The 24761-nt window shown below is 33.0% G+C and overlaps 1 protein-coding gene across 7 annotated transcripts in view; it reads right to left on the bottom strand.

Annotated features, from left to right (window-relative positions):
- Window positions 1–597: 597 nt before the first annotated feature.
- MEMO1 (mediator of cell motility 1) overlaps window positions 598–24761 on the bottom strand; it is a 134917-nt gene continuing 110753 nt past the window's right edge. For 6 of the 7 annotated variants that reach the window (XM_082427006.1, XM_082427005.1, XM_082427002.1 and 3 more), the window contains 4 exons: window positions 20373–20515; window positions 12115–12191; window positions 2626–2730; window positions 598–1272 (listed from right to left, as the gene is read on the bottom strand). In XM_082427006.1, the coding sequence (XP_082283132.1) occupies window positions 1141–1272; window positions 2626–2730; window positions 12115–12191; window positions 20373–20515 (457 nt within the window). In that variant the 3' untranslated portion in view covers window positions 598–1140. Of the gene's footprint in view, window positions 1273–2625; window positions 2731–12114; window positions 12192–15258; window positions 15559–20372; window positions 20516–24761 lie in introns of those variants that run through there. The other variant, XR_014254110.1, reaches the window with a different exon arrangement.

Here is a 24761-nt window from a genome sequence, read left to right as displayed (position 1 = left end):
TACGATTGGTCTATGCTAAAGGAAGAAATACAACACCATACCATTATTTTAGTTGGAAGAGCCGCACCAAAAATCGTGACAAAAAAAAATTGTAGAACTGTAAGAAAATCCAGTGGTTTTTTGTTATTGTTAATGACTTCTTGCTAAAAATTCAAGTAAGAGAGTCAAATTGCTTGAAGCACTAAAAAAGCATAGCAGCAGTGTATGGTCTGCAATGATTTGAAAAACACTAAGAACATTCTTCAATATTTCCTCATTTGCAGACTACTGCCTATCAAGCACTATCTCTGAATTACAGGACTACACCTATGTTCTTCACCAATCTTGAATTTATATTGTGTTATAATACAGTAATGACACAAAGTGATGTCACACATAAAAAGGCAAACTGTATGTAATTTTAAAAGCTAACTTTAAAATATGATTCTAATATCTGTGATAAAAAAATCACATAAATATGTAAAATATAAAAATACATCCTAACATATTTTTACATAAGAGCTAAAGTTTACCACTTTTAACATAAAAATTCTGAAATGGAATTAATAAAAAACAATTTTCATATGTACCACAGAGCAATAAGTTTAAATCAGACTATTTTGAGTTGTGTAGCCCTTTATTAGCAACTAAAATAGAAGGTATCTGTTGTACAACACGGGTAGTAATTGACTATAACTGGAGATTTTTATATTCTAATACAGATCATTTATAAATGCAATTTCTTTATTAAAAAGCTTCCACCCTTTTTGTTTGTTTGTGTACAATTTGCAAAACTATTCTGAAAGCGGAGTATATGTGCACAAGTCTGCAAAGAGTGCAAATTTAGGATATGGTAAATGCTTTACAAGTTACTTTCAAAAAACTGACTGCCACAACTGTGCCTTTACATTGCCTTTTTTTTTTTTTGATCAAAATATTTTGATGCCAGCCTTCCTTCCACTGCTCTAAACTATAAAGCATTTTTTTAATGAGTTGAAATTAAGGAAGGACTACACCTACTAGAAAAGAAGAGAAGAAAGTTCTATTAGTTTGAGGTTTCAGAATCCCCCCAAACCAGGACCAGTATCTTGGTAAGGGTTAGGCTGGGACCCTGGACAGAGTATGAGTATGTGCAGGTGGCATCCCTGAGGATTCAGAGCTTCAGTGAACCGTGAGTGCTCCAGCTGCATAACTCACTGAACTGTCTTGCCAGTTTCGACACTGGCTTGACTGGGCATAATTCAAAAAGGAAAAGCTCATATTCATTCCATTCTTCTGCAGCTCTGTGATAGCCTAGAAAAAGAAAAATTTGGTTATGACAGACATCCCACAAAAAAGTGAGCACTCTCTGAATGTGCTGGTAGCTTAACTTTGAAGCCTAGATCTCTCTCTCACTCTTAGTTTCTTGAATTTCTCGTCGCCCCATATTATATAGGAAAAAGAAAGAACTCCTTATTTCATTCTCTCAAAGAACTTCTCCTAATCTAGCTTCTTGATAAATATCAGTCATCTTCCACTCTATCTCTCCCTGTATTTAATAAGGCACTTTAAAAAATAAATAAATAAAATTTAAAAAAAATCATAGTATCTTTCTTTCTGTTCTCTAAACCAAACCTTGGCCACTTTCGTCTTGAAATGTTGGAGTCTTTTCTTTGTCTGAAATTTTAAATGTATATAAATTAAGTTCCAAATCTAAGAGGTATACCAGGGTTTTTACTTTAATTGTGAATTGGCTCATCATTTATTTTACTAAAGTTTTATTTGACCCAATTCAAACTTTAGTAAATTAGTATAGCTTATTCTAGTTCAAATTTCAGAAATCAATTTAAGCCCTTAACAGGCTTTTCTCCCAGTCAATCAACACTGCTTAAGAGAAGATCTTTCCTAAAAATCCACAATGTACTATTTTTCAAATCACAGTAAAGTAATACTAGACCTTTAGGTTCCTACCCTAGACTATTCTAGACTACATTACCAACTCCAGTATTTCTCTGCCTCTCCAAACAATGAGCCCATTATTACTTCCTCTAACCATTCCTGAGTGTACACTGTCTTCTTTTTGAGTCTCTCATTTTCTTTCAATTTCAGTTTTATTAGGAAAAAAATTAATGCTATTATCTCTTGAGAAAATCCAGCTAACCAAAACTTCTGCCTCTTTACCAGTCTTTAAATGAAATATTGTTTTTGTTATAAGGAGAAAAACATATACATGTCATCTGCCTTGCTTTATTAAATTATGAATATCTAAAACTCAAGAGCAGAATCTTCCATTTATTTTTTATAAAGTCAGGAACACTAAAGAAAACCAAAAAATTAGTAAGACCATATTTCTTGAGACGTTACTTTGGTTTATATTTGTAAAGAGCATATTGGAATTGGCTCAGAGTCAAGAGAAAAAAATGGGTTTCTCTTCTAAATAACTTTCTGTATTTAAAAGAAAGTATTGACCTGTCAAACAGTGATATATAATTTTATTTAAGTCACCAAAACAATGGAAATTTAAATTATCTTAAAGGAACTAGAAAGAAAATTGACTATGTATCTAAAACCAAAGCTAATAAGGTGTCACAGATGATAACAATTAAGACATTTTGAAACATAATAGGATCAAATGTTAAAAAATCAAGGCTTCCTAAGGATACTCACATTTAATAACACCCCAATGGGATGTCTTCCACATATAGTATTATGGTATTTCTTCAAGTAATTGCTAAAAGATACAGGGTCTAATTGTTCTATAATACTCATACCCTAAAAAAAAAGAAGAAGAAGAGAAAAAAAAGAATAAAAAAAAAAGAAAATAAGACAATTTATTATTTCCTAATTACATTTTAAAACTGTTACTTAGAGCTAACAATCAATTTTTCAATTAAGGAGAAGTAAAGAAAATACATTAAACATTAAAATAAACTCTGTGAAATATCAAATTCATTCATCCAAGGTAATCTCATTATAGTCAACTCTCAATAATATACATACTTTATTAAGTATGTATATTAAACATACTGAAACATTTAATCCCCAGGTTTCTCTGACCTCCTGGTATGTTTCTACACCACACTGCCCACTTGTCACTCAGCTCACAACTCCTCAAACATTTCACGATTTTATGTTTTTCATATATAATATTTACACAAGTAAACCTGTCGTGAAAATTTTCATACAAAATCTAAAATTAAATTTGATATATGGCTGTTTTTCCAATGTCCATTATATTTCTCATACCACTGGCATAAATAATCAAGAGCTGATTATAATTTAACTTTTTCCATAACATATACTTAAACGTCAACAGTGTGTAAGGCATTTTGAATTATCAGTATTTAGGTATGTGATAAAAAGAGACCACAAACTGAGAAAATAGTTAATGTATTTTAATCAATTTAAAGCTCATAAAAGACTGATAAAAGCTTAAGCAAGATAGGTCTTTACAAATAAGTTGAAAAAATAAAAGTTTTTTATCTCAAACTAGAATGCTTAGCTTTCAAGATTTTAATTGAGAATCAAAATTTTTAGACTACTATTGAAACAATAACTATCATTTGGACACTTGTTTATACTTAATTCTGTATTCTGCAAATGCATTCAAAATAATGTGCTCAAAATACATCAATACAGAGCAACTTTAACTCATCTGAATCAAGCAAATAAATCAATGATTCTAACTCATCCATTCACCAACCTTGTTTTCTTATTCAGGTGAAATACTTTACATTTGTGTTTAATAAATTGGATTAATATCCTCTGGGAGAAATGTAAATGGTGGTTTAACTAAGGAATTAACTGATACATTTTTGTGTCTTCTTAATTATATTTCAACATGTTTTAACAAGCACAGTGTAGAATCACCTGGAGTAATCAGATGAACACTCATCTGAAAAATGATAGCAATCAGTAGGTAACACAGTACAAATACTGCAGTGGCAGTATGTAAATCAAAATTTAATTTTATAAAGAATCTTTCTTCAGAATATCCAAGTCTTTCATAAACATTATCATATTTTTCTACAAATATATCTGAAAGATAAGCGTTATGTGTGTATAGTCAACTTTCAATTGCTTGCACATCAATTAGCCACTCTCAGATTTATCCACAACCAGTGTTTAAGGCTAAGTTGGGTTTCCCCTGTCAACTAGGAGGCTTCCAGGTCACCATTCTCCACTGACATTTGGTGCAAACCGAGTGAAATATGAACTAATTTAAAAGTTAAACCTAAGATAAACAATTAGTATTATAATTCTGGTACATAGAAAAGCACTCATATTTCTAAACCAAGTAGTAATGCAGAGATGGAGTCACAAATCTCTTCCATAAATATGCATAATCAAGGTAGAACTCCCTAAAGATGAAGAAACTAAGGCATAAAAAAGGTTAAAAGCTTGTCTCAAATTTCTAATCCTAGGCTACTGGATTTCTAATCCTAGGCTTCTCATTGACTTACTCTGCTTCATATAGAATAACAAGAGACATACCAACAATTCTTTAATACTCTCACATAGGTACAATTGGTATACATATTATAAAAGAACTTTAAATGCTCCTGGGTGAAGCCTAGGACAGCTTACCTTACCTTAAATAGAATTCCACTTATTAATAAATCATGTAACACTGAAGTTCAAATGTGTATTTTAATATTAAAATCTCAAAGCACATTGTGAACAAACATCACATTTATATATATTAACGTGAGTAATTCAAAGAGAAGAAAACTAATGATCACATTTGTAGAAGACAAAGAATTCAAAGTAACTGGCCAAGAAATTCTGCACAGAAAATATAGAATTATAAATGTAGAGAAGTGTAAATAAATAAAGTGTTCAAAATGAAGATATAATGGTTAAATTACAGCACAGAAAGTAAAAAATTGAGGTGATGGAAGTTAAGGGATTACATTTAAAATTTTAATTTCCTGAAGTGTGCTATGTACCTACCAGGGCAAGAATCAATTCCATTACACTCAATTCTCTGACAAATATGACAGTTAAGAGGTATGCCTTTTTGGGACTTTCCTGGTGGCGTAGTGGTTAAGAATCCGCCTGCCAATGCAGGGGACACGGGTTCAAGCCCTGGTCCGGGAAGATCCCACATGCCGCAGAGCAACTAAGCCCGTGTGCCACAACTACTGAGCCCGCATGCCACAACTACTGAAGCCCTCGCACCTAGAGCCCGTGCTCCTCAACAAGAGAAACCACTGCAATGAGAAGCCCGCGCACCGCAACAAAGACCCAATGCAGCCAAAAGTAAAAAAAAAAATTATAAAAAAAAAGGAGGTATGCCTTTTTATAAAGGAGGGATAGAGAGAAAAATTAAGGCACTTCTCATGAGTGAACCTCTCCAACTGGAAAATTCATGAAGTATGCAAACAACAGCAAAAATGATTAGTAAAACTGCAAAATGGGACACCCATTAACTAACACAGAACACTGACAAATAAGCTTTTGTATATATTTATGTTTTGATGCAAACAATTTTGAAATTACTATTACCAAAATTCCAAGAAGATAAAAATGCTAGTTTGATACTACTGCACAAATTCCAAAAAGATGAAAAATAAAAATGCTTCCCAAATACGCCTAAAGAACTTTTTGATTTCTTAACATACTGGAAGATATGATCAGTAAATCTAAAGTCCAGGTGATAGAAAGCTTGCCTAGGGCCTGGTATATTGAGAATTTGTTCACATGAACTTAATCTAATATGAAGCAGTGAAGTGGGTCACTACCCATTCAGCTCTAAGATACAGACATTATAAACACCAAGAGCCTATCCATCACAGTACGGGTTTCTGAGGAATTTAACAGTTTCAGCAAGAAATTCTCAGACTGAAAGCTAACTCCCTACCTTGAGGGGAAGAAGGGTGGAGGGAATCTATCATTGTGCTGACTCTCCAAGTAATGAGTGAAAGCTTGTATTGTCAAATCCTAAGTGGTAATCCCAAACTGAATAGGCAGTTTTAATTGCCTATTTAACAGAGCTGTAAATTCAAGACTCTAATAAGACAACAAAGGTCTTCCCTTTTTAAAAGTTTATCTATATATAATAAATTATTTAATTTAAATTTTATTTAATTTTAAATACTATCACCTAGATGTAATCTAAAGTAAGACACACAAAAGAGTAGCAAAACATTTTTAGAAGTCTTTGAGAAATAAAAACTAGAATCATGTCTATCAATTATTAACAGATAATTAAAACCATATTATCAAATCATTAGGACTGTGGCCTTATTTTTTAAAATAAGGACACACATTTATGTTGGAGAGATGGGTACACATTTAGGAAGATGAGGTAGGAAAAGGAAATATTCTAGTTTCTTTAAGAGGTATCAAGATAAAATCTTCATTAGAAAGAAATTTTATGGAAAAAAGAAATCACCTTAAATATAGCAGTGCTAAGAACCAGTGTACTAATAAATAGATACCTTAAAGATGATGCTGTAAAACTGACTAAAGACTACTAAAGAAACTAAACTACTGGCCTAAGTTCAAGAGAAAGAAGTATGAGTAGACAAACATGAACAATTTCACTTTCAGAAGAGTAAAAGGAAGAAAAGAAGTTGAAGTTCAAAGTAAACAAAGTGACTACTAGTAAATTTGGAAGGAAAAGAAGTTACAAAGCTGACTACAATGACATTTTCAGATTCTCTCTGCCAAATCATAAATAATATGCCAATAGCCATAAGGAAACACTGGTCTATATCAAAAGTAGTATGGAAAAAATAACCTATGATCATGTAATATATATAAAATATGTATAAATGTGGCTAATGTTTCCAGTATGTAATCTAAAAGGTTCACATAAATCAACATCTTAAAATATGTTCTGCTTTGGTCACCATAATTACTGAAATTGCAAAGTACTCATTTCCAAAAAACATGGTCAGTAGTCAGTAATATTCTAAGACTTTCAGAATCTATATCTCTTATAATTAGTTATTTTCTCCCAAATACAACATTTGGAAGATTGTTTGTTTTCCGATACATTCTTTCTTCCTTATGTGTTTTCTTCACATAATTAATCTCCAAGATATTCAAATGCTAGACATAAAATTTTTGCCAAAAAAAAAAAAAAATTAGCGGTTTTTCTTTTGCTTTTGGAAACTAAAAACTTTTATTTATTTTCTAGCATTTTAATAACTACATTTAATAAGACTTTTCTGGTAACAAAAAAGAGACCAAAACTTAATTAACATAATAAATTTTTAAAAATTAAATCTAAAATTTTATACTTAAAAATAATCTTTTCACTCTATCAAACTTTCCAAACGTATAATTACAATTCAGAATTGCTAACATTTTTGCAATACTTGTACAGAGAAGCATCCTACTATATTTTGCTCCGAAAAGATTGTATATAGCAACTAAGATATTAATTCTGAAATGAAAGAAATTATTTACAACATAAAATGACACTTGTGAAAAGCAATATACAGTGGGATATTCACCATTTGGTTATATAAACCAATTAAGAAAACACATTGTATAAGAGTCTGCCTAATAGTGAGTGTACATATACTCATACATGTATAAAATCATATATACATGAGTATATGTACAGACCTAACCATGCTTATTATTTTAATCCATTTATTCTAACTCCCAGGATGGACTTATAACTTGAATTAATAGCATGCTAATAAAAGAACAGACCACTTTAGACTCCTTTAAAAATTCTATATATTATTAAAAAATTCTATATATAAATAGAAATGTTCCAATAAACAGACCACAAAAATCAAGTCCAAGTCAAATGTTACATCAAATACTAAATTCAAGCATATTAATATGAAGCAAATACTCAATAATTCACTGATTTACAAATTCTTACATTTGCAAAATTAAATGTTGCCTGATTAAAGTTTACAAATGATTTAAAGAGCTGAGTAGAAAACAAAGGGAAAGAAGATGAATAGGAAATTTTCTTCTACTTCAACAGATCAGGGGCCATAATAGGCTAGCTCAAACTCACCTACGAAGCTATTCTGGAATAAAGTTCTTGGGACTCTCTCCATATTACTGAAAGTGGATATCCAGGGGTGGGTATGGGCAAGTCTATTTTGAAAAAGTTCCACAAGTGATTTCAGTTGTAAAGATGGGGTTGAGGATTACTATAGTAGGCAACCTTATCTCTGCCCTGGCTTTGATTACCATCACATGTTGAGAATGCCCAAACTTACTCCAGACCTCTTCTCTGAGCTCCAAACCAATATGGTCAATCCATTAGCAAAGCCCTGTTGAATACAAGAACTCAAATCTATGAACTTCTTTCTATCTCCACTATTACCACCCCAGTCCAAATTACTATCTTCTCTCCCCTAAACTCCTGCCAATGCCCACTGTTACTGTTCCTGACCCTCTTGTAGAATCTATTCTCTACACAACCGCCAGACTGACTTTTAAAATAATTATTTTATTACTACATCATTTCACTTCCCACTGTATTCACATAAATTTCTTACCCTGGACTATAAAGCCCTACATTATCTGATCCCTGCCCACCTCTCTTACCAGAGCTGTGTCACTCTAACCCCTATCTACTATATTCCTACAACCCTGACCTTTTTCCCATTCTTCTAACACACTGGCCTCTTTCCCATCATAAAGTTTTTGCAATGGCAGTTCTGTCTAGAATACTCTTCCCTCTAATCTTCACTTGGTTTGCTCCTTCTTATTTATATCTCAATTTAATATTCCTTCTCAGGAAGTCTTTCTCCAACCATTCAATCTAAAGCAGCCTAGAATTATATACTATTTAAAAACACTTTTAATATTTTCTGCATAGCACACATCACTATTAGAAACTAACTTATATACAATATCCTTAACTTTAAAAAAAAAAAGTGTATCTCCTCTGGTTAGAATAAAATGTCCATGAGAGCAAGTTGGTTTGTTTACTGCCATATCTCCATCAGTGCCTAGAACTGTAAATGCACTCAAAAATAACTGGTGAAAAGAAAATCCAAATGCCTACTTGGTTGACATCTCCACTTGGATGCCTTAAAAGCAATAGCAAATATAACATATCCTAATACAATTTATGATCACCCTACCTCGTAAAAAATCTAGTCCTATCTTCTTGTGCTTCCGACCTAAGAGAACAGAACCAAGACTTAACCAGCAGCATAAGCCAGATATTTAGGAAACATCCTTTTTTTACTTTTTTATTTTTTATAAATTGTTAAAGGTTACATTCCATTTACAATTATTACAAAATACTGGCTTTACTCCCCATGTTGTATGATACATCCTTGTAGCCTACCTTACACTCAATAGTTTGTACCTACCACTCCCTCACCTCCATGTTGCCCCTCACCCCCTCCCCACTGGTAACCACTAGTTTGTTCTCTAAATCTGTGAGTCTGCTTCTTTTTTGTTATATTCACTAGTTTGTTGTATTTTTTAGAAGGAATCATCCTTGATACATCCTTCCCCTCCAAGTTCAATTGATCTCCAAGTTCTATCATCAATTTGTCTCTAAAATATACTGGATACATCCACTCTGTCCCTCTCTTCCACCATCACCAACCCATCCACTGTCTAAATTACCATGTCTCACTTGGATTATCAAACTAGTCTACTCACTTCTCCTCTGGCCTCCCTCCAACCCGTTTGCTGCACTGCAACTATATGATCTATTCACATACAATCTGATTTTATCACTATCCTATTTGATATCCTTTAAACGCCTGTTCTAGATTCTCTAGCCTAATTTCTCACTACTCTCCCATCCACTCATCCATTAATTTAACAAATATATATACTGAGTACCACAAACAGGCTGATACAAAATGGACAAAGATCCTGATCTCACGAAGCTTATGATCTAATAGGGCAGGTTTTCATCAACAAATCAACAAATAATAAGTCATATAGTAATAAGTACTAAGAAGAAAAATAAAGCAGGGTAAGGTCACAGAATAACTGTTCACCACAGGGGCAAAATGGAAAATTGTGGGCACATTTCTGGGTTGTGTCAATAACTAGAAGATGCTGTCAGGGGATTTAGTAGGTGGAATCCAGGGATGCTGACTGTCCTGCAATACAGGACAGTCCCACACAGAAAGAACCGCTCTCATCCTATAACACTTTCACATGTCCATGTATGCGAAAAACCTGCCTATAATTATCTACACTCTAACGCCATTTTACATACAAACACAAAGAAGTTTTGCATGATTTTAATATACAATAGATTTCCCAGGAACAAACTATCATATAAAGTGAGGGAAGACTGTACTTTGTTTAGTTTACAGTTTTGCTAAGAAATATTCACCATTTTGGAAAATCAATTCACCCACCAATGTAACTTGGTAAATGTAAGTCACAAATATAAACAACTGTTTGTATGTGGCTGTAATATTGATACTATGTGTAAGCACCTAACTACTTCATTGTCTCTTTTAGTACAGTTGGTGCCTGAGCATTTACATTATTAAATATATATTAATTTATTATAAATTACTTTCCTTTTATTTCTTTCTCAGATTACACTTAGGGTATTCATTTAATTCAATTATGTATATAGGAGGATTATAGCCACCAATTCATTCATTTGAAAAATATTTGTTGAGCACCACTTACGTTCCAATCGCTATTCTAAGCACTTGGATACATTAGTGAACAAAACAAATATCGTTATGTAATAAATAAGTAAAATATTCAGTTTCTTAGAAGAAAAAGTGGAACACAGTAAGGTAAGGTGGACTGAGAATGCTGAAAGGGTGGAGTGTAAGATGTCAAATTAAATACGGTGGTCAGTAGGCCTCACTGGGAAGCTGAAAACTGAGCAAAGCCATAAAGTAAGTGAGACAGTCCAGTGCAAAAAGGGCAAAAGCCCTACGCTAGGCACATATATGGCATTATCAAGAAATAGTAAGGAGACCAGTGTATCCACACTGCCTCATAAATATCTTACATCTCTATACTGTAACAGCTTCTTTCTAAATCTGTTCAATGATTAGACTGTAAGATCCATTAAGTGGGAGATCATGTTTTCTCTTCTTAGTATCTTCAATACTTCACATAGTACCAGACACACAGTGGATACCCATTAACCATTTGCTATATGAAGAAAATAAATGATACAGAACCAGGAAAGTTTTCTGAGGCAACTAAGAACTAAACCTCAGAAAAATAAGATTAGAATAGTAGCCAGAAAAGAATTAATTGACTGAAATGGCAACATAATAAAGCCAAAAAAAAAAAAAAAGCCCCAAAAGTCAGTGAATTAAAATCCAAACAAAATTCCAAAGGTAAAAGCATTAGGCCATAATTGGATTTAAAGTAACAAAATAAATTTAAATATGATAAAATCTCCTAAGTAACTATTTTGTATGATAAAATCTCCTAAGTAACTGCATTCATTCCATTTGACTTTTAATAAAATAATATTACTCAATATAATCTACTTATAGTTTCAGATCCAGATTCCTTAGTAAAATGTTTCATCTACCTTAGACTAAATATTTTTATACTAAAACATATACATAAAGCTTTTCACACACTGGTAAAGTTGACTTTAACAGATTACAGACTTAAAGTCTGGTGGAGTTTAAAGACAATTTAGAGACCAAGCCTCTCCAAGTCTCTCATCTTCGAGATGACAAATTGAAGACTAGAAAATTGAAATGATCTATTGAAGGTCAGAGCGAATTCGTGATATATCTGCTAGATTCAACTCCTGGACTAGTTAAGAATACAATAATGCTTTAAAATTCTAATTTAAAACAAATTCAAATTCCATTTAAGAAAAACCCAAATGGCCAAAAAATATAATAATAAAATAAACTTAGAATTTGCTATGGTTGTTTCTGCTTAACAGTAAGCAATGGAATTAGTATCCTGTTGTCCCTAAAACTAAGACATTCCCCAAATAGTATCTAAAAATCTGTATCTAATTATTCAAGGTGTAATTAATCAAATAAAATTAAGATGAAGGAAATTTCTACTAACAGAACAGGGATTATTTTTATAATCAATATCACATGATTACAAAATATATATTGCACATTTAGTTAAAGATAGGGAAAGAATTATTAGCCCACTGTATATTTTAACATAATAAGTCTTGAATCACTAATCTGAAATTAAAGAAAAAATCTTACAGCAGTAAAACCCCACACCTGAAGGACTTACCATTTTATCTAGATGTTCAATGGATCTATAAATCTCCCCCTGGGATTCATCATAGTAACTGTAACGGAACCTTTGACCTTGAAACAAATATCATGTACAAAATAAAATAGGGAAAAATTAGAAGCTAAAAAGAAAGCAAGCGCTTACCAAATAATTTCAGTTCTCATGGAAGGCAAAGCACAGCTTAAGCCTCTGAGAGAATCATTCCCAAGAGCCCTTGTACATAAAAATAAAAGGCATATTTGGGAAGGTAATAAAGAAATGATATATCACCAGTGTTTCATGATGTTAAAAACTATTTCAAACTGTAAAACCTTAAAGTCATGAGCAATACAAAAGACTATGGAAACAAACAGTTTAAAAGTTAGAAGCATTGTTAAACATATTATATCGGTCTATAATGGAAAGTAAACGCCAAGAATATGATTCAAGAAAATTTGGCTTAAGGAAACTATCTCAATTTAACAAATCAATGAAAGCTTAGCTTTTGTTGTACAAATGCAAAGATTTAATCTCTACTACAGAAAAGAAAGAAAAAAAGTAGGTCAGAGATATATGTGGCTTGTATAATTTTTATGACCTAGATTTTAAAAATTTATCTCATTTTTGCAAAACTTTCTACTTGGAAAAGGATCAATACAAGTGCCTTTAAGTAGGATACACAGAAGTATAAATATAACAAATAGTCCTACTCTGACAATAAAATCTCAACAAAGGTACAAGCACAGGACATTCAATGTTTAGCTATTCTCCAAAGAACAGAGAAGGTAAAATGGAAGAAGCTTAAAAAGAAGGTAGAAAACAAAAGGCTCAGGAAATAAATTTTGCTTCCTACTATAGTCAAAGAAAAGCCAAAAGTTAAACATACTCATAATTAATTACATATTATTATTCAACTGATTATGTTGTATTACAGATATATCTAAACCTATTTTTCAGCAATGCCTTTATTTCCAAGAACTCATTACTTTTATATTCTTTATTTTTAAAGATTCACCAAAATGCAATTCTGAAGGTATTAGAGTACACTAATCATATACACACATAGTATGCATCTTGTGCTTCAATTTTACAGTGAAGTTCACATATCCAGTTATTATCCTCCCATCTGAGGAGGCGGGTTTCTTTGGCTGGATAATTATGATTTTTAAGTTTTCTGTTTCTCTCACTAAAAGAATCACCTTACAAATAATGAGCCATGTAAAATTATAACACCCTTTTGATGTCCTTTTTTAGAGAAACCACACATCACAGTTCTTAACATTTCATTAACTTGTTGATGCTAATCATCTCTGATGGTCACCTTTCTACAATATACCATATTTCCTTAACTTTCACGTATTAACTTTTCACATACATTAACATGCACAGCTACTCAATGTGGCAGTTCTTATTTCCCCGCACCCCCTTCCCAGCGCCACTATTGAATAAATATTGCATCTTACAATTCATGATATCCTATAATCAAGCAATAGGGTTCTGAGACAATTACCTGCATTCTGAATATAACAACCTTTTCTGGTAAACACTGGAGACTACTGCATGTTGCTATAACTATCAGATTCATTACAGTCCTTGCACTAAAAAAATTCTTAAACAGTGACAATTCTATCACTGAGTACCCCTATATTAAATAATTCATCAGACATTTCTTACAAAATTTAGAGTTAAGTATAGCTTTGTTTTTCTTTAAAGAATATATGTACTTCCTCCTAGCTAACAACAGGAACTATATAATTCACCCTATCTTTCCTATTTGTCAGCTGGCTGCCAGAAGGTTCAAAGCCAAATATAAAGTCTGTCATAATAACTTAGTGATTCAATTCATTGGTACTAAATTTCTACTTCTGTTTCAAAGTTCTTTTGATAAAGCTGCCCCAAATCTTCTGTGAAATGAATAAACAATTAAAAGAATAATCTTAGACGAGAAAATTCTAACACACTGTCACTGTAATAAGAGTAATATCCTTGGACGAAATCAAGATGAATATTCTTTGAACCTGAGCTGCTTCAGGTTTATACTAACACATTCTCTTTGCTTGCTTCTGGTGATAACTGTCAGTTTTAGTTGTCAATAATCCCTGTGACTGGGACATAACTGTCTTATCTCAAGACTGCTACTCTCAGGTGCAGAGAAAAATGCATGTACTTTGTGACATTTACTATTTGAAAGTCTTTTCTATTTATTTCCAAGTTCAGAGCTGCTGTGTCAAACGGCTGAAGTTGGTCAAACCTGCCTTAATCATAAGTCAAAAGTGTAACTATATTTTAAGACACGGTCTTGTTCATATGGACCATTTTCAATGTAACTTTCACTTAAAAACTACTTCTGAAGTAAGAGAGAAGTACATAGAATGTTTAAAGTAAGTTAAAATACTAAATCAACATGTGATTTAATAAGAATGACAATATACACAGAAAATCAATGAGCAAATGTTTAATATTTTGCTATCTACTTTTTGCTACTCTTTAGTAGCCACCTCGCATTTAGTAGCTGAAGAACTGAGTAGAAATATTTGATAAGCGTTAAAGGATTTATCAGTTAAGAAGCTAAATTTACACTACTAAGCTACTACACTGAAAAATGTATCCTACTTACGATAGCTCAAATTGTCTTATGATAATTTTTAATTATACAAACATTTCAAAATTACTTTTCAAAATTACTACATTCTGGTCAATATACTTAAAGAAAGCATCTAATTTGAAGTAAATAGTTGCCATCATCCTAGCCTAAATGTATATACATATATATGTGTGAATATATGTGTGTGTGCACATGAGTACACACACATACAAGTTCAGTTAAATACCACTTGGAATTTGAGTTCAAAAGATTTTTTTTGTTTCTAATTATTAAAAAATGAAGTTTATCAAGATTTTACTTAACAAGAAATAAAAAAAAGACAACCCTAGTGCAATACACTGATCATAAATGCACTTTTAAGTATTTATTGTTCATTTAAAATATATTACGATTTCATGTACCTCATGAGTTTTGTTTTACAATATTTCTAACATTCAGTTAAGCTTATGCATCTAAACTGAACAAATACAGTTGCCTATGTGCCTGGAGAACTGGACTTGTGAACTTTTATATAAGTATGAATAAAGCATATCACATAGTAAGAGAAAATTACTTACCTGAAACTTATCCTTTCAGAAGGTACACTGGGAAAATGGATTCTTTGAGCCCCTGTTTCAACTCCAAGTATGAGCTTTCTAGCTTTAAGAGCCATTGACACTGCCCCTAGGGGCAGCACAAGCTTTGGAACTCCCCTAGTGAGTATGTCAGTAGTTTCTCCAGGTGCCTTCCCTCAGTTCTTTTCAAATTCAAAAGATGAGAGGAAAAATAACCCAAGAAAAAAATCCTGTAAAGCAGAAACCTTACTCTTTGAGGGAAGGAGGGTAGCTCATTTGTGAATCCATTCCAGAGCACGCTTTCTGAGAAAAAGAAATACAGGTAAGTAATTTTCCCATCTCCAAAGGTGACTGGTGATTAATGAGTGGATTCACAGAGTGTGGAGAATAAGCTCCAGGGATGTCTGTTTAACACACAACAATCAACTAATGAGGACAAACATAACAATGAATGGTACAAGAACCAACACTACTTTTGAATTACCTCAAAACAAAAAGTAAAAAAAATATTAAATACCTCAACATTAAGCTATACACTAGATTGCAGAAATAAACATGAGCTTGGAAAGTTGTTCAATAAAGCCCCCAAAAGATCAGTCAGTAAGACAGACTAATCTTTTAATAAACAATTAAAAGAATAGAATAAAACTGGACATATATCCAGTAAAAACTGTACTGTTATACATTTACTTAATCACTTTATGTTTATATGTTAAAACGTTTTCAAATATTTGAGTTAAACCTCACAACAACCTGTGAGATAGACTATTAAACCACAGTACACTAAGGACCTAAACTGGGGACACTCATAATTGACATCACTACCAAAGAAAAAATGTACTTCATAAAGAAAATATTATCTAAGTAGCTCAAATAAGGTAATCATTTTTATAAGCAAAATACTATAGTCCTTTCATTCTGAAGTCTTAGTTATAATGTAAAATTATTGGCTTTATCTCAAACTTGTAAAAAATCAAAACCCTAAATATGTGAAATCAGTATGTACCAATATTAGAGAAGACAAATGTGAAAGCCTGAATAAGATATATTTCAGGAATTAGCTAACTTACACTCAAACCAATTTAAATATTTAGAAAATAGTAATACCCTCAGACCCAAGAGACTAACAACAGAAAGGAAGAAGCATATGCATGAATAATCATGTGTTAATATATATTAAACTAGAAATCTGAATAAAGATATAAATTTCATAAATATTGAAGGAGAATGCCAATTTTAATAAGTGGCACATATTTATAAAAAAGAAATTATGTAAGCCTAGACAAATGTAAGTTTATAGATAAAAATCCAAAACTGCTGAAGTGACTGTAGTGTAAACTCTATTCATATTTTAACAAAATAATATAATTTATCATTAACATCTACTAAATAAATTTATTGAAACTGATTTGAACTTAAAACTACCATTTAAAAAGAAAATTAAATAGAAGCATGAACCCACTTTTAAAGAATCAATTTCTATTAGGTCCAGTTTCATTCAGAAACTTCTTAGAAGTTAACTGAAAGTTATGTTAATGAAAGTTGTCAATAATCTAAATTTGGAAGTATAAAGTTCAGGGTGATCAGGAAAACACAAATATTAACAGTATATATGGAAAAGAGCAAAAATGAAACTCAGGAAAATAGAATAAAAATTCTACTAATTAGAAAAACTAAAACAGGTCCAGACAAAATCCTCTTACATGGAGCCATCCTCTAGGATGTGGAACTTGGTAAGTACACAAAGTATGGGGACAACATTACTTCACCATGGTAAAAGTCAAATACTAGCGGCAAATGTATGCCACTCTTCCTGATAGCAGCAGGAAAGGGGAAAAGAGGTGGGATCATTAAAACGTTACCAGGGAAACATCATCCTATTGGACTCCCTAATGACCAAATAAAAGGCAGGAATTGAAACGCAGGGGGTTGGCGGTGTGATTCAAATGAGGGGATAGAAAGACAGGGCACAATAGAATCTAGGTTCCCAACTCTCCCTTTGCTTCTCTCACCCAAAAAGAAAAATTGAGAGTATTTTAATCTTTCTATTTTTTCTCTCTCTAATATCTCTTTCAAGTCTAATAAGAGCTAAATGGTATCTGAAAGATGAACATCTTTAAAGCAAAATACCCTTAAAAAAAAAGTCATTCTTATAATGGACACTGGCTAACAAATAAGGTTGACAAAGGCAAAATCCTTCCAGTTACACACATATAGGTCTCCTAACTGTCTCTATCATCAAGTTTCTCATTTTATTTTCCACAGAAGCTGGACATTATATTATATAAACAGAAATGACCACTAGAGATGAAAGATGTCATCACTGCCAGTACTCTATTATTCAACAAAAACAAAAAAATTCCACTGTATATATGTAATTGATCAACTGTACCATAATCAATTAAGTGATTTTTCTTCAAAAACCAGCTATTCAGAAATGTGGAGTGTGTTAAGAGCCTAACTCAATGAAACTTCTAAGATCTCTGAGTACTTGAGAAAATGAATCCTTCCTGTGAAATGATTTAGAATTCAGTGTCATCATTATTTAGTATGGTAAGATCAATCTGCACAGCATCTTTAAAACAAGAAGAAGAAACTACTAAGTATTATTGTCATGAGAGAAAGCTAGATTTTTGAGATGGAAATATACCCCTCATTAATTTAGGAAAGATGACCAATGCCACTAAAGCATGAATTTGAAAAATATGAAACAATTTCTAAGTAACCACAGTTTAACCCATAACTAGCCAATGATTCATATTATTTCAACAGGCATATAAAATAGAAAATGAAGCTTATTTTACAAAAATGACAGTTACTATTACTATCGTAGAAAGGAGTCTAACAATTTTGGAATAGTGTCCATGTAACTCTTTCCACTTACTCCCAAACCTCCATCAAATTTCCTAACAAGAATTAGTACAGTGCTTTCCATAAGTACAAAGTAAGCACTTAATGAATATTGTTAGTGATAGTGATACTGAAAAAATAAACACTTGGAAAAGTTCCATTACTTAATCACCAAATGTAAATATAAATATGTTTTAGTCTCTAGATGATTCCCATAGCTAACATTTATCAACCTCTGGAAATTTTGAGTTCTTTTTTGTAATTATCACCAAAAAATTCTATCTTGCAATTTAAATTCCAAAATTTTCAAGAAATCAGGAGATCAAATGGCCTAAATAATTTTCTGAGGACCTAGATAGAATATAAGACAAAATTCATCTTTTTCTCTCAACATTCTACTTAAATATAGTAGTGGCTTAGGATTTGCTTTATAATCATCAATGAGGTAAAAAGGATGAGTCCACATAAAAGAGCAATATTAAAACATCTACTCATGTTTTATGTGGATTTATGCTGTGGCTGTACGTGCTGCCAACCTTGAGGGAGGGCCCTGAAGAACACTATCAGGGGATCGAATTATTTAAATCATAAAAGTGATTTTAAATGATTCATAAGAGCCTTAATTAAAAGTGAAGAGGGAGGGGACACATGCTTCAGGAACTTTTAATTTCTAAAACATGCTTTATTATCAACACAAATTCATAATACTAAGTAAAATAACCTTTTTTTAATCATGATACTCCCTAGTTTTATTACTAAACTTCAAAGTTCCCAAGAAAAGAACTCTTTCAAGCATCTACCTACTCAGATCTAATATACTTATATCCATAAAAAATAACTTCTGCCAAAGGTAGCAAACCAACTAGCAAATAGATTCGTTATTAAAGAACCCTGAGAGCCTCTTAAGGAGTTTGACAAGGTAGCAGAGCTACATGCATACCCTAATCCAGGGCTTCCAACCTGAGCACTATCAACATCTGGAGCAGGATAATGCTTTGATGTGGGGGGCTGTCCTGTGCATTGTAGGATGTTTATTTAACAGCTTTCCTGGACTCTACTCCTTAGATGCCAATAGCATCCCCACCTCCTTCCCCACCCCAGCTGTGATGACCAAAAATGTCTCTAGGCATTTCCAAATGTCTCCTGGGGGGACAGTCAGCCCCAGCTGAGAAATCAGTGCCTTAAACAGAAATACTTATCTATACCATTAGGGAGGATGGTTCTCTTGAACCGAAATCTCAAGGCCATGCATAGTGCAGCATGAGGTAAGACAAGAAGAAACCAGCCTATCCAGGCCTGATAAATGTTGAATCAACTCCGGCAATCAATGATAAGACATGTAAAAGCCAGGGCTCCCTATATCTCATTAAGGATGTTTTTCTGGCCATTCTGTATCTGAAAATTTATGGTGTTGTGCCTTATGTTTTTACTATAATCAAAGAAATAACTGAAGAATGAACAGATAATGGCATCCTTAAACCGTTAAAATAAATGAGTCAAAGAGATGTCCTAAAAGGAATAGGATTCAGAAATATTCTACAACAGTAATGGATAAATGAGAACAAATTGTATCCAAAGAATTCAAAAAACAAAATTTACTAAACAAGGCATCCATAAATGTCTCACTTCCTTTATGATCTATTCACTGTGAAGCTTCCTTATTCTTTTAATTCACAATAATAACAAAAATCTCTTAGGAGTCCTTACCCTTATGAACCATTACCAATTTAGACCACAGTGCTAATAGCTAACATGTTACAACCTTTGGAGGGTAGCTCTAAACTGATGGCAACTATGGGCAAAAATTAAGCACCAAAGGAAAAAAAAGAAAGAAGAAAAGACTAATTACAAAAAAGGAAATGTGGGAAAGGGCTTGCATAGCACACAGTGCTCTTCTACGGTCTAAAGAACATTTGTTTTATCCACCAAAAATTTAACTTCAGAGAATCTATCCCACAACTCTACCTGGAAATGGGGTTAAAAAAATCTTAACTCCCACTAACCTAAGTGTCTAAGCAAGGATGCCCTCACAGTGTGAATCCAATTATACCAGTCGCCTTTGGAAATGTATCCATAATCCCCTATTACAATCTCATCCTTTTTAAATGACCAAAAGACTTTTTTTATTCACCTTTAAACATTGTTGCTAAAAGTAAAACTTTCCACGGAAAGTGACAAAGAACTGAAAATCAGAGCTTAGAATGAAAAGATACCTTTAACCACAAGTGCATAATATCTACCATGAAATGTTAAAATCTAGAACTTACCCCAATGGCAGAAATCAGAAGAAACCACAAAGAGATTACTAGGATCCGCTAGATATTTACTGAAGAGTTTTCCGAATTCCTGTTCTTTTGACTCACTCAGAGCTCCAACCAATACAGGAATAATGGTAAACTCATCCTTATGGCTTAAAGAAAACAGAAAAAAAAAAAAAAAAAAAAAAAAAAAAGTCATTTAAGAAATATAAGAATAAAAATAGTTTTCCAATGTGTTGGCACTAAAAAGTGGAACATTTATTAATAATGGAATGGATAATATACATAATATTGCTGAATTCTTAAAATCTATAATGTTTAAAGAAAACCGTTTAAAAATATGAGGTACAGAATACTAAAAATATCTATTTAAATTACAGAAATGTACAATACTTCTTTAGGTAAACAAAGCTATTTTACTACTAATAATATCCTCTAATATAAAAATAAGCCCATCAAACCAACACCAAGTCAAGTCTTCTCAACTACCCATAAAAGCTACAATCATCTCTGCCCAATGCATCTGTAATTTTAAAAGAGTATTAAATTCTTCCTCACTTATTTTAATTCTATCCGATTATAAATACCACCATTTCTGGCACTTGTTCTATAAACCTGCCAAGTGAGACCTACAAAACTTATCTTGGCTCCCGTAAGATTCACCAAATGCACCTTACTCCTATACTAATAAACAGATACAGGACAGTCTGAAGATACAACTCAAATTTCACTGGCATCTAGGGTGGACATAGAATTCAAGGAAATAGATATTAATTTCTAGCAGCAAGAAAAAGACGCCACGCCCATCCACAATGTTTATGGCATATCCACAAGTCCCTTTTTCACTCTATAGATTGAAAGATTTATGGAAAAGGAACAGAGCAGATTAATTAAGAATAACTGTGACGGGCTACAGAAACAGACCTTTTAAATTTTTCATTGTAGTGAAATTTTGTTTACATATATTCAATATTATTTATATTCTAAAGGATCCCAGATTTGGAATTTTAGAAGTATGAATCATGTTTGTCTGACTTGTTCTAAACAGGACTTCAAAAAAAATCATTGTAATAAATGCTTTTTAATATGATAATCTGGCACTTAATTGATGTAGGACAAACAGAATTCATAAAAGGGTCTGTAAAAATACTAGGTTTAAGTATTACCAAAATAAATGTTAGCTCAGCTTCATAAAGCTAAATTCAGGGCACCCAAGCGCCTCCCCCAAAAAGGCCCCCTTACCCTTGTCAATTGCGAAATAAACAGATCATACAGATCTCCAGTCCCTCTGCAATGCAGGGGCTTCTTGGGCAGAATCTGCATCTATGGAGTAAGAAAAAAAGAGGAAGCTGGCAGAGGAAGCTGCCATGGGATATCTCTTTCTCTGAGTCTTACCACTTTGCTTAACAACTGCATGAACGAATAGGGGCTCTTCAGTAAGTTAAGAGTGATTATCATATGAAAGAAAAGAATTTGAGGTCTAGTAAAAATTCAAGAAGATTGTTATGAATTGTTCTAACTTCAAGTACTACCTACATAAATAAATACACTAAGATCATTAAAGAGTCTGCAAGTAATTATGACATAGTAGGGAAGCAGTTATATAGAGTATAAAAAACAAGAAGTCAGAAGAAATGGGCTCAAGTACTATCTCTATCACATACAAATAAATGTTGAGAGCATAGGTAAGTTACCAACCTAAAAATTTATATTATTTGTAAAATGATCATAATTACAATACCCTTTTCATAAAACTGTTACGAAGTAAGGAATACTACAAGAAAAGTACTTTGTCAACAATAGTTGCTTCACTCTGAGCAAACAACACGTCTCCTCTCCATAACAGCCGCCAAACTATTCAATTAACCTGTCTGAACTATCTAGACAGAGGTAAAAGTCTAATACTACTTAGAAATCTAAGCTCTGAATCAAGACTCATCCATTCACCTCTTTGTTATTTCTCTTTTTAAAAAATTGCTTGTTGTTCTCTATCCCCACAAAGCATGACTTATAGAAAAGAGCATTTGGCTTTGAAATGTAATATTCCTAGGTTTTAGAATCCAAGTTGTGAAGCTGGTCTTCCCTAGTGAAGGAGTATAAAATCTCGCCCTCAAATAACAATTATAAAACTGTCAAAAAAACCAACCATTTTGTGCTCTGGACATCAACCAAGGGCGAAAAACACAGTGAGAAGAGTTTATTCATGAAAAATAAACTGATTTCTTGGGAAGAACAGTGGAAGTCTGGCATCTTACCAGGAACTGACTCTATCTCCCTCCCCTGCTCCACCAACATTATGGTGAAAGCAAGGTGAGATTGCCTGTGAAAACCAGCAGCTTCACTGCTGAAGGAAGCTGACTTTGATTTGGAGTAGAGAGCAGAATACCCACACCCAGCAAGAAACAGAAAATCCTGCAGCTTTTGTAGCCTGAAATTACCATATCATTTGAGGCAAGCCACAAACCTGAGGACTACCTAGAAATCTAACAGGGAGGTCTGGGAAAGGAGAGACCCATATAGGGACTGAATAAATTCATATATTCTGAGGAGATGCCCTGATGGTGCCCTGGCTGAAGAGGAGGCAGCACATGTGTGCAGGGGAGGTGCATAAGGCCCTAAGCTCTCGCCAAATGCCAGGTAATTGGGAGGGTGAGAGAAAGCACAAGGGTAAGTGGAGACCTGAGAGACACCAAGCTCTTACACATCCCTGGCTGACTGGAAACCTCCACACATGCACAGGGAGACCAGAGAAGATCCAACAGAAAGCAAAAGGAGGCAAACTTGAAAATTTCATATGTGCTCGCCAAAACATACACAATCCAGCAGCAGAGGGTGAAAGGTATACAGCCTCAACATGTTTAAGCACAACCTCCAAACAAACAGTAGCTAGGCACTAAGCAGTGCAGATATAGGGGTGAACTCTAGAAAGCCAGGGTAAAAAATATAAATAAGAATTTTTTAAAAGCTAAGGAGATATATCAGTAGCCAAATACTGTGAGAGAGACAAATTCCACATATAGAGTCCACGAAAGTTACTTTTAAAAAAATTAATGAATGAAACAACCACCACCACCATCACTACCACCTGCAGAAAAAAATTAATAAAATCAGAATAAAGTTGCTATAAAAAATGGGCAGAAGACCTAAACAGACATTTCTCCAAAGAAGACATACAGATGGTCAAGAGGCACATGAAAAGATGTTCAACATTACTAATTATTAGAAAAATGCAAATCAAAACTACAAAGAGATATCATCTCACACCAGTCAAAATGGTTATCATCAAAAAATCCACAAACAATAAATGCTGGAGAGGGTGTGGAGAGAAGGGAACCCTCCTACACTGTTGTGGGAATGTAAATTGGTACAGCCACTATGGAGAACAATATGGAGGTTCCTTAAAAAACTAAAATAGAGCTAGCATATGATCCTGCAATCCCACTCCTGGGCATATACCCAGAGAAAAACATGGTCCGAAAGGATACATGCTCCCCAATGTTCACTGCAGCACTGTTTACAATAGCTAAGACATGGAAGCAACCTAACTGTCCATCAACAGAGGAATGGATAAAGGGTTGGTACATATATACAATGGAATATTACTCAGCCATTAAAAAGAATGAAATAATGTCATTTGCAGCAACATGGATGGACCCAGAGATTGTCATATTGAGGGAAGTAAGTCAGACAGAGGAAGAGAAATATTGTATGATGCCGCTTATATGTGGAATCTAAAAAGAAATGGTACAAATGAACTTATTTACAAAACAGAAACAGACTCACAGACTTAGAGAACAAACTTATGATTACCAGGGGGAAAGGGTAGAGGGGAGGGATAGTTTGGGAGTTTGGGACTGACATTACACACTGCTATATTTAAAATGGATAACCAACAAGGACCTACTGTATAGCACAGGGAACTCTGCTCAATATTATGTAACAACCTAAATGGGAAAAGTATTTGAAAAAGAATAGATACATGTATATGTATAACTGAATCACTCTGCTGTACACCTGAAACTATCACAACATTGTTAATTGACTATAATATAAAATAAAAAGTTTAAAAAAAAAGAATAAAGTTGCTATAATATACTATTGGATTGGCTAAAAAGTTCATTCCGGTTTTTCTGTAAGATCTTATGGAAAAACACAAACAAACTTTTTGGCCAACCCAATACGTAAAAAGTCCAGTTTCAAGAAAAAAATTGTGAGCCAAAGAAAAAGGAACCTGTGACCCACTCTTGGGGGTAGGGTGGGGGTGAGGTGGAAGTAGAAGCTGTATCCAAATGGGACCGGATATTAGATTTAGCAGACAAAAGATTTTAAAAGTTATTATAAATATGTTCAAAGAAATAAAGGAAACTATGTTTAATATATACAACATCAAACATACGA

The sequence above is a fragment of the Balaenoptera physalus genome (genome assembly GCF_965194825.1).
Source record: "Balaenoptera physalus genome assembly, chromosome: 15".
NCBI lineage: Eukaryota > Metazoa > Chordata > Mammalia > Artiodactyla > Balaenopteridae > Balaenoptera > Balaenoptera physalus.
This window is presented reverse-complemented; position numbering and strand designations above follow the sequence as displayed.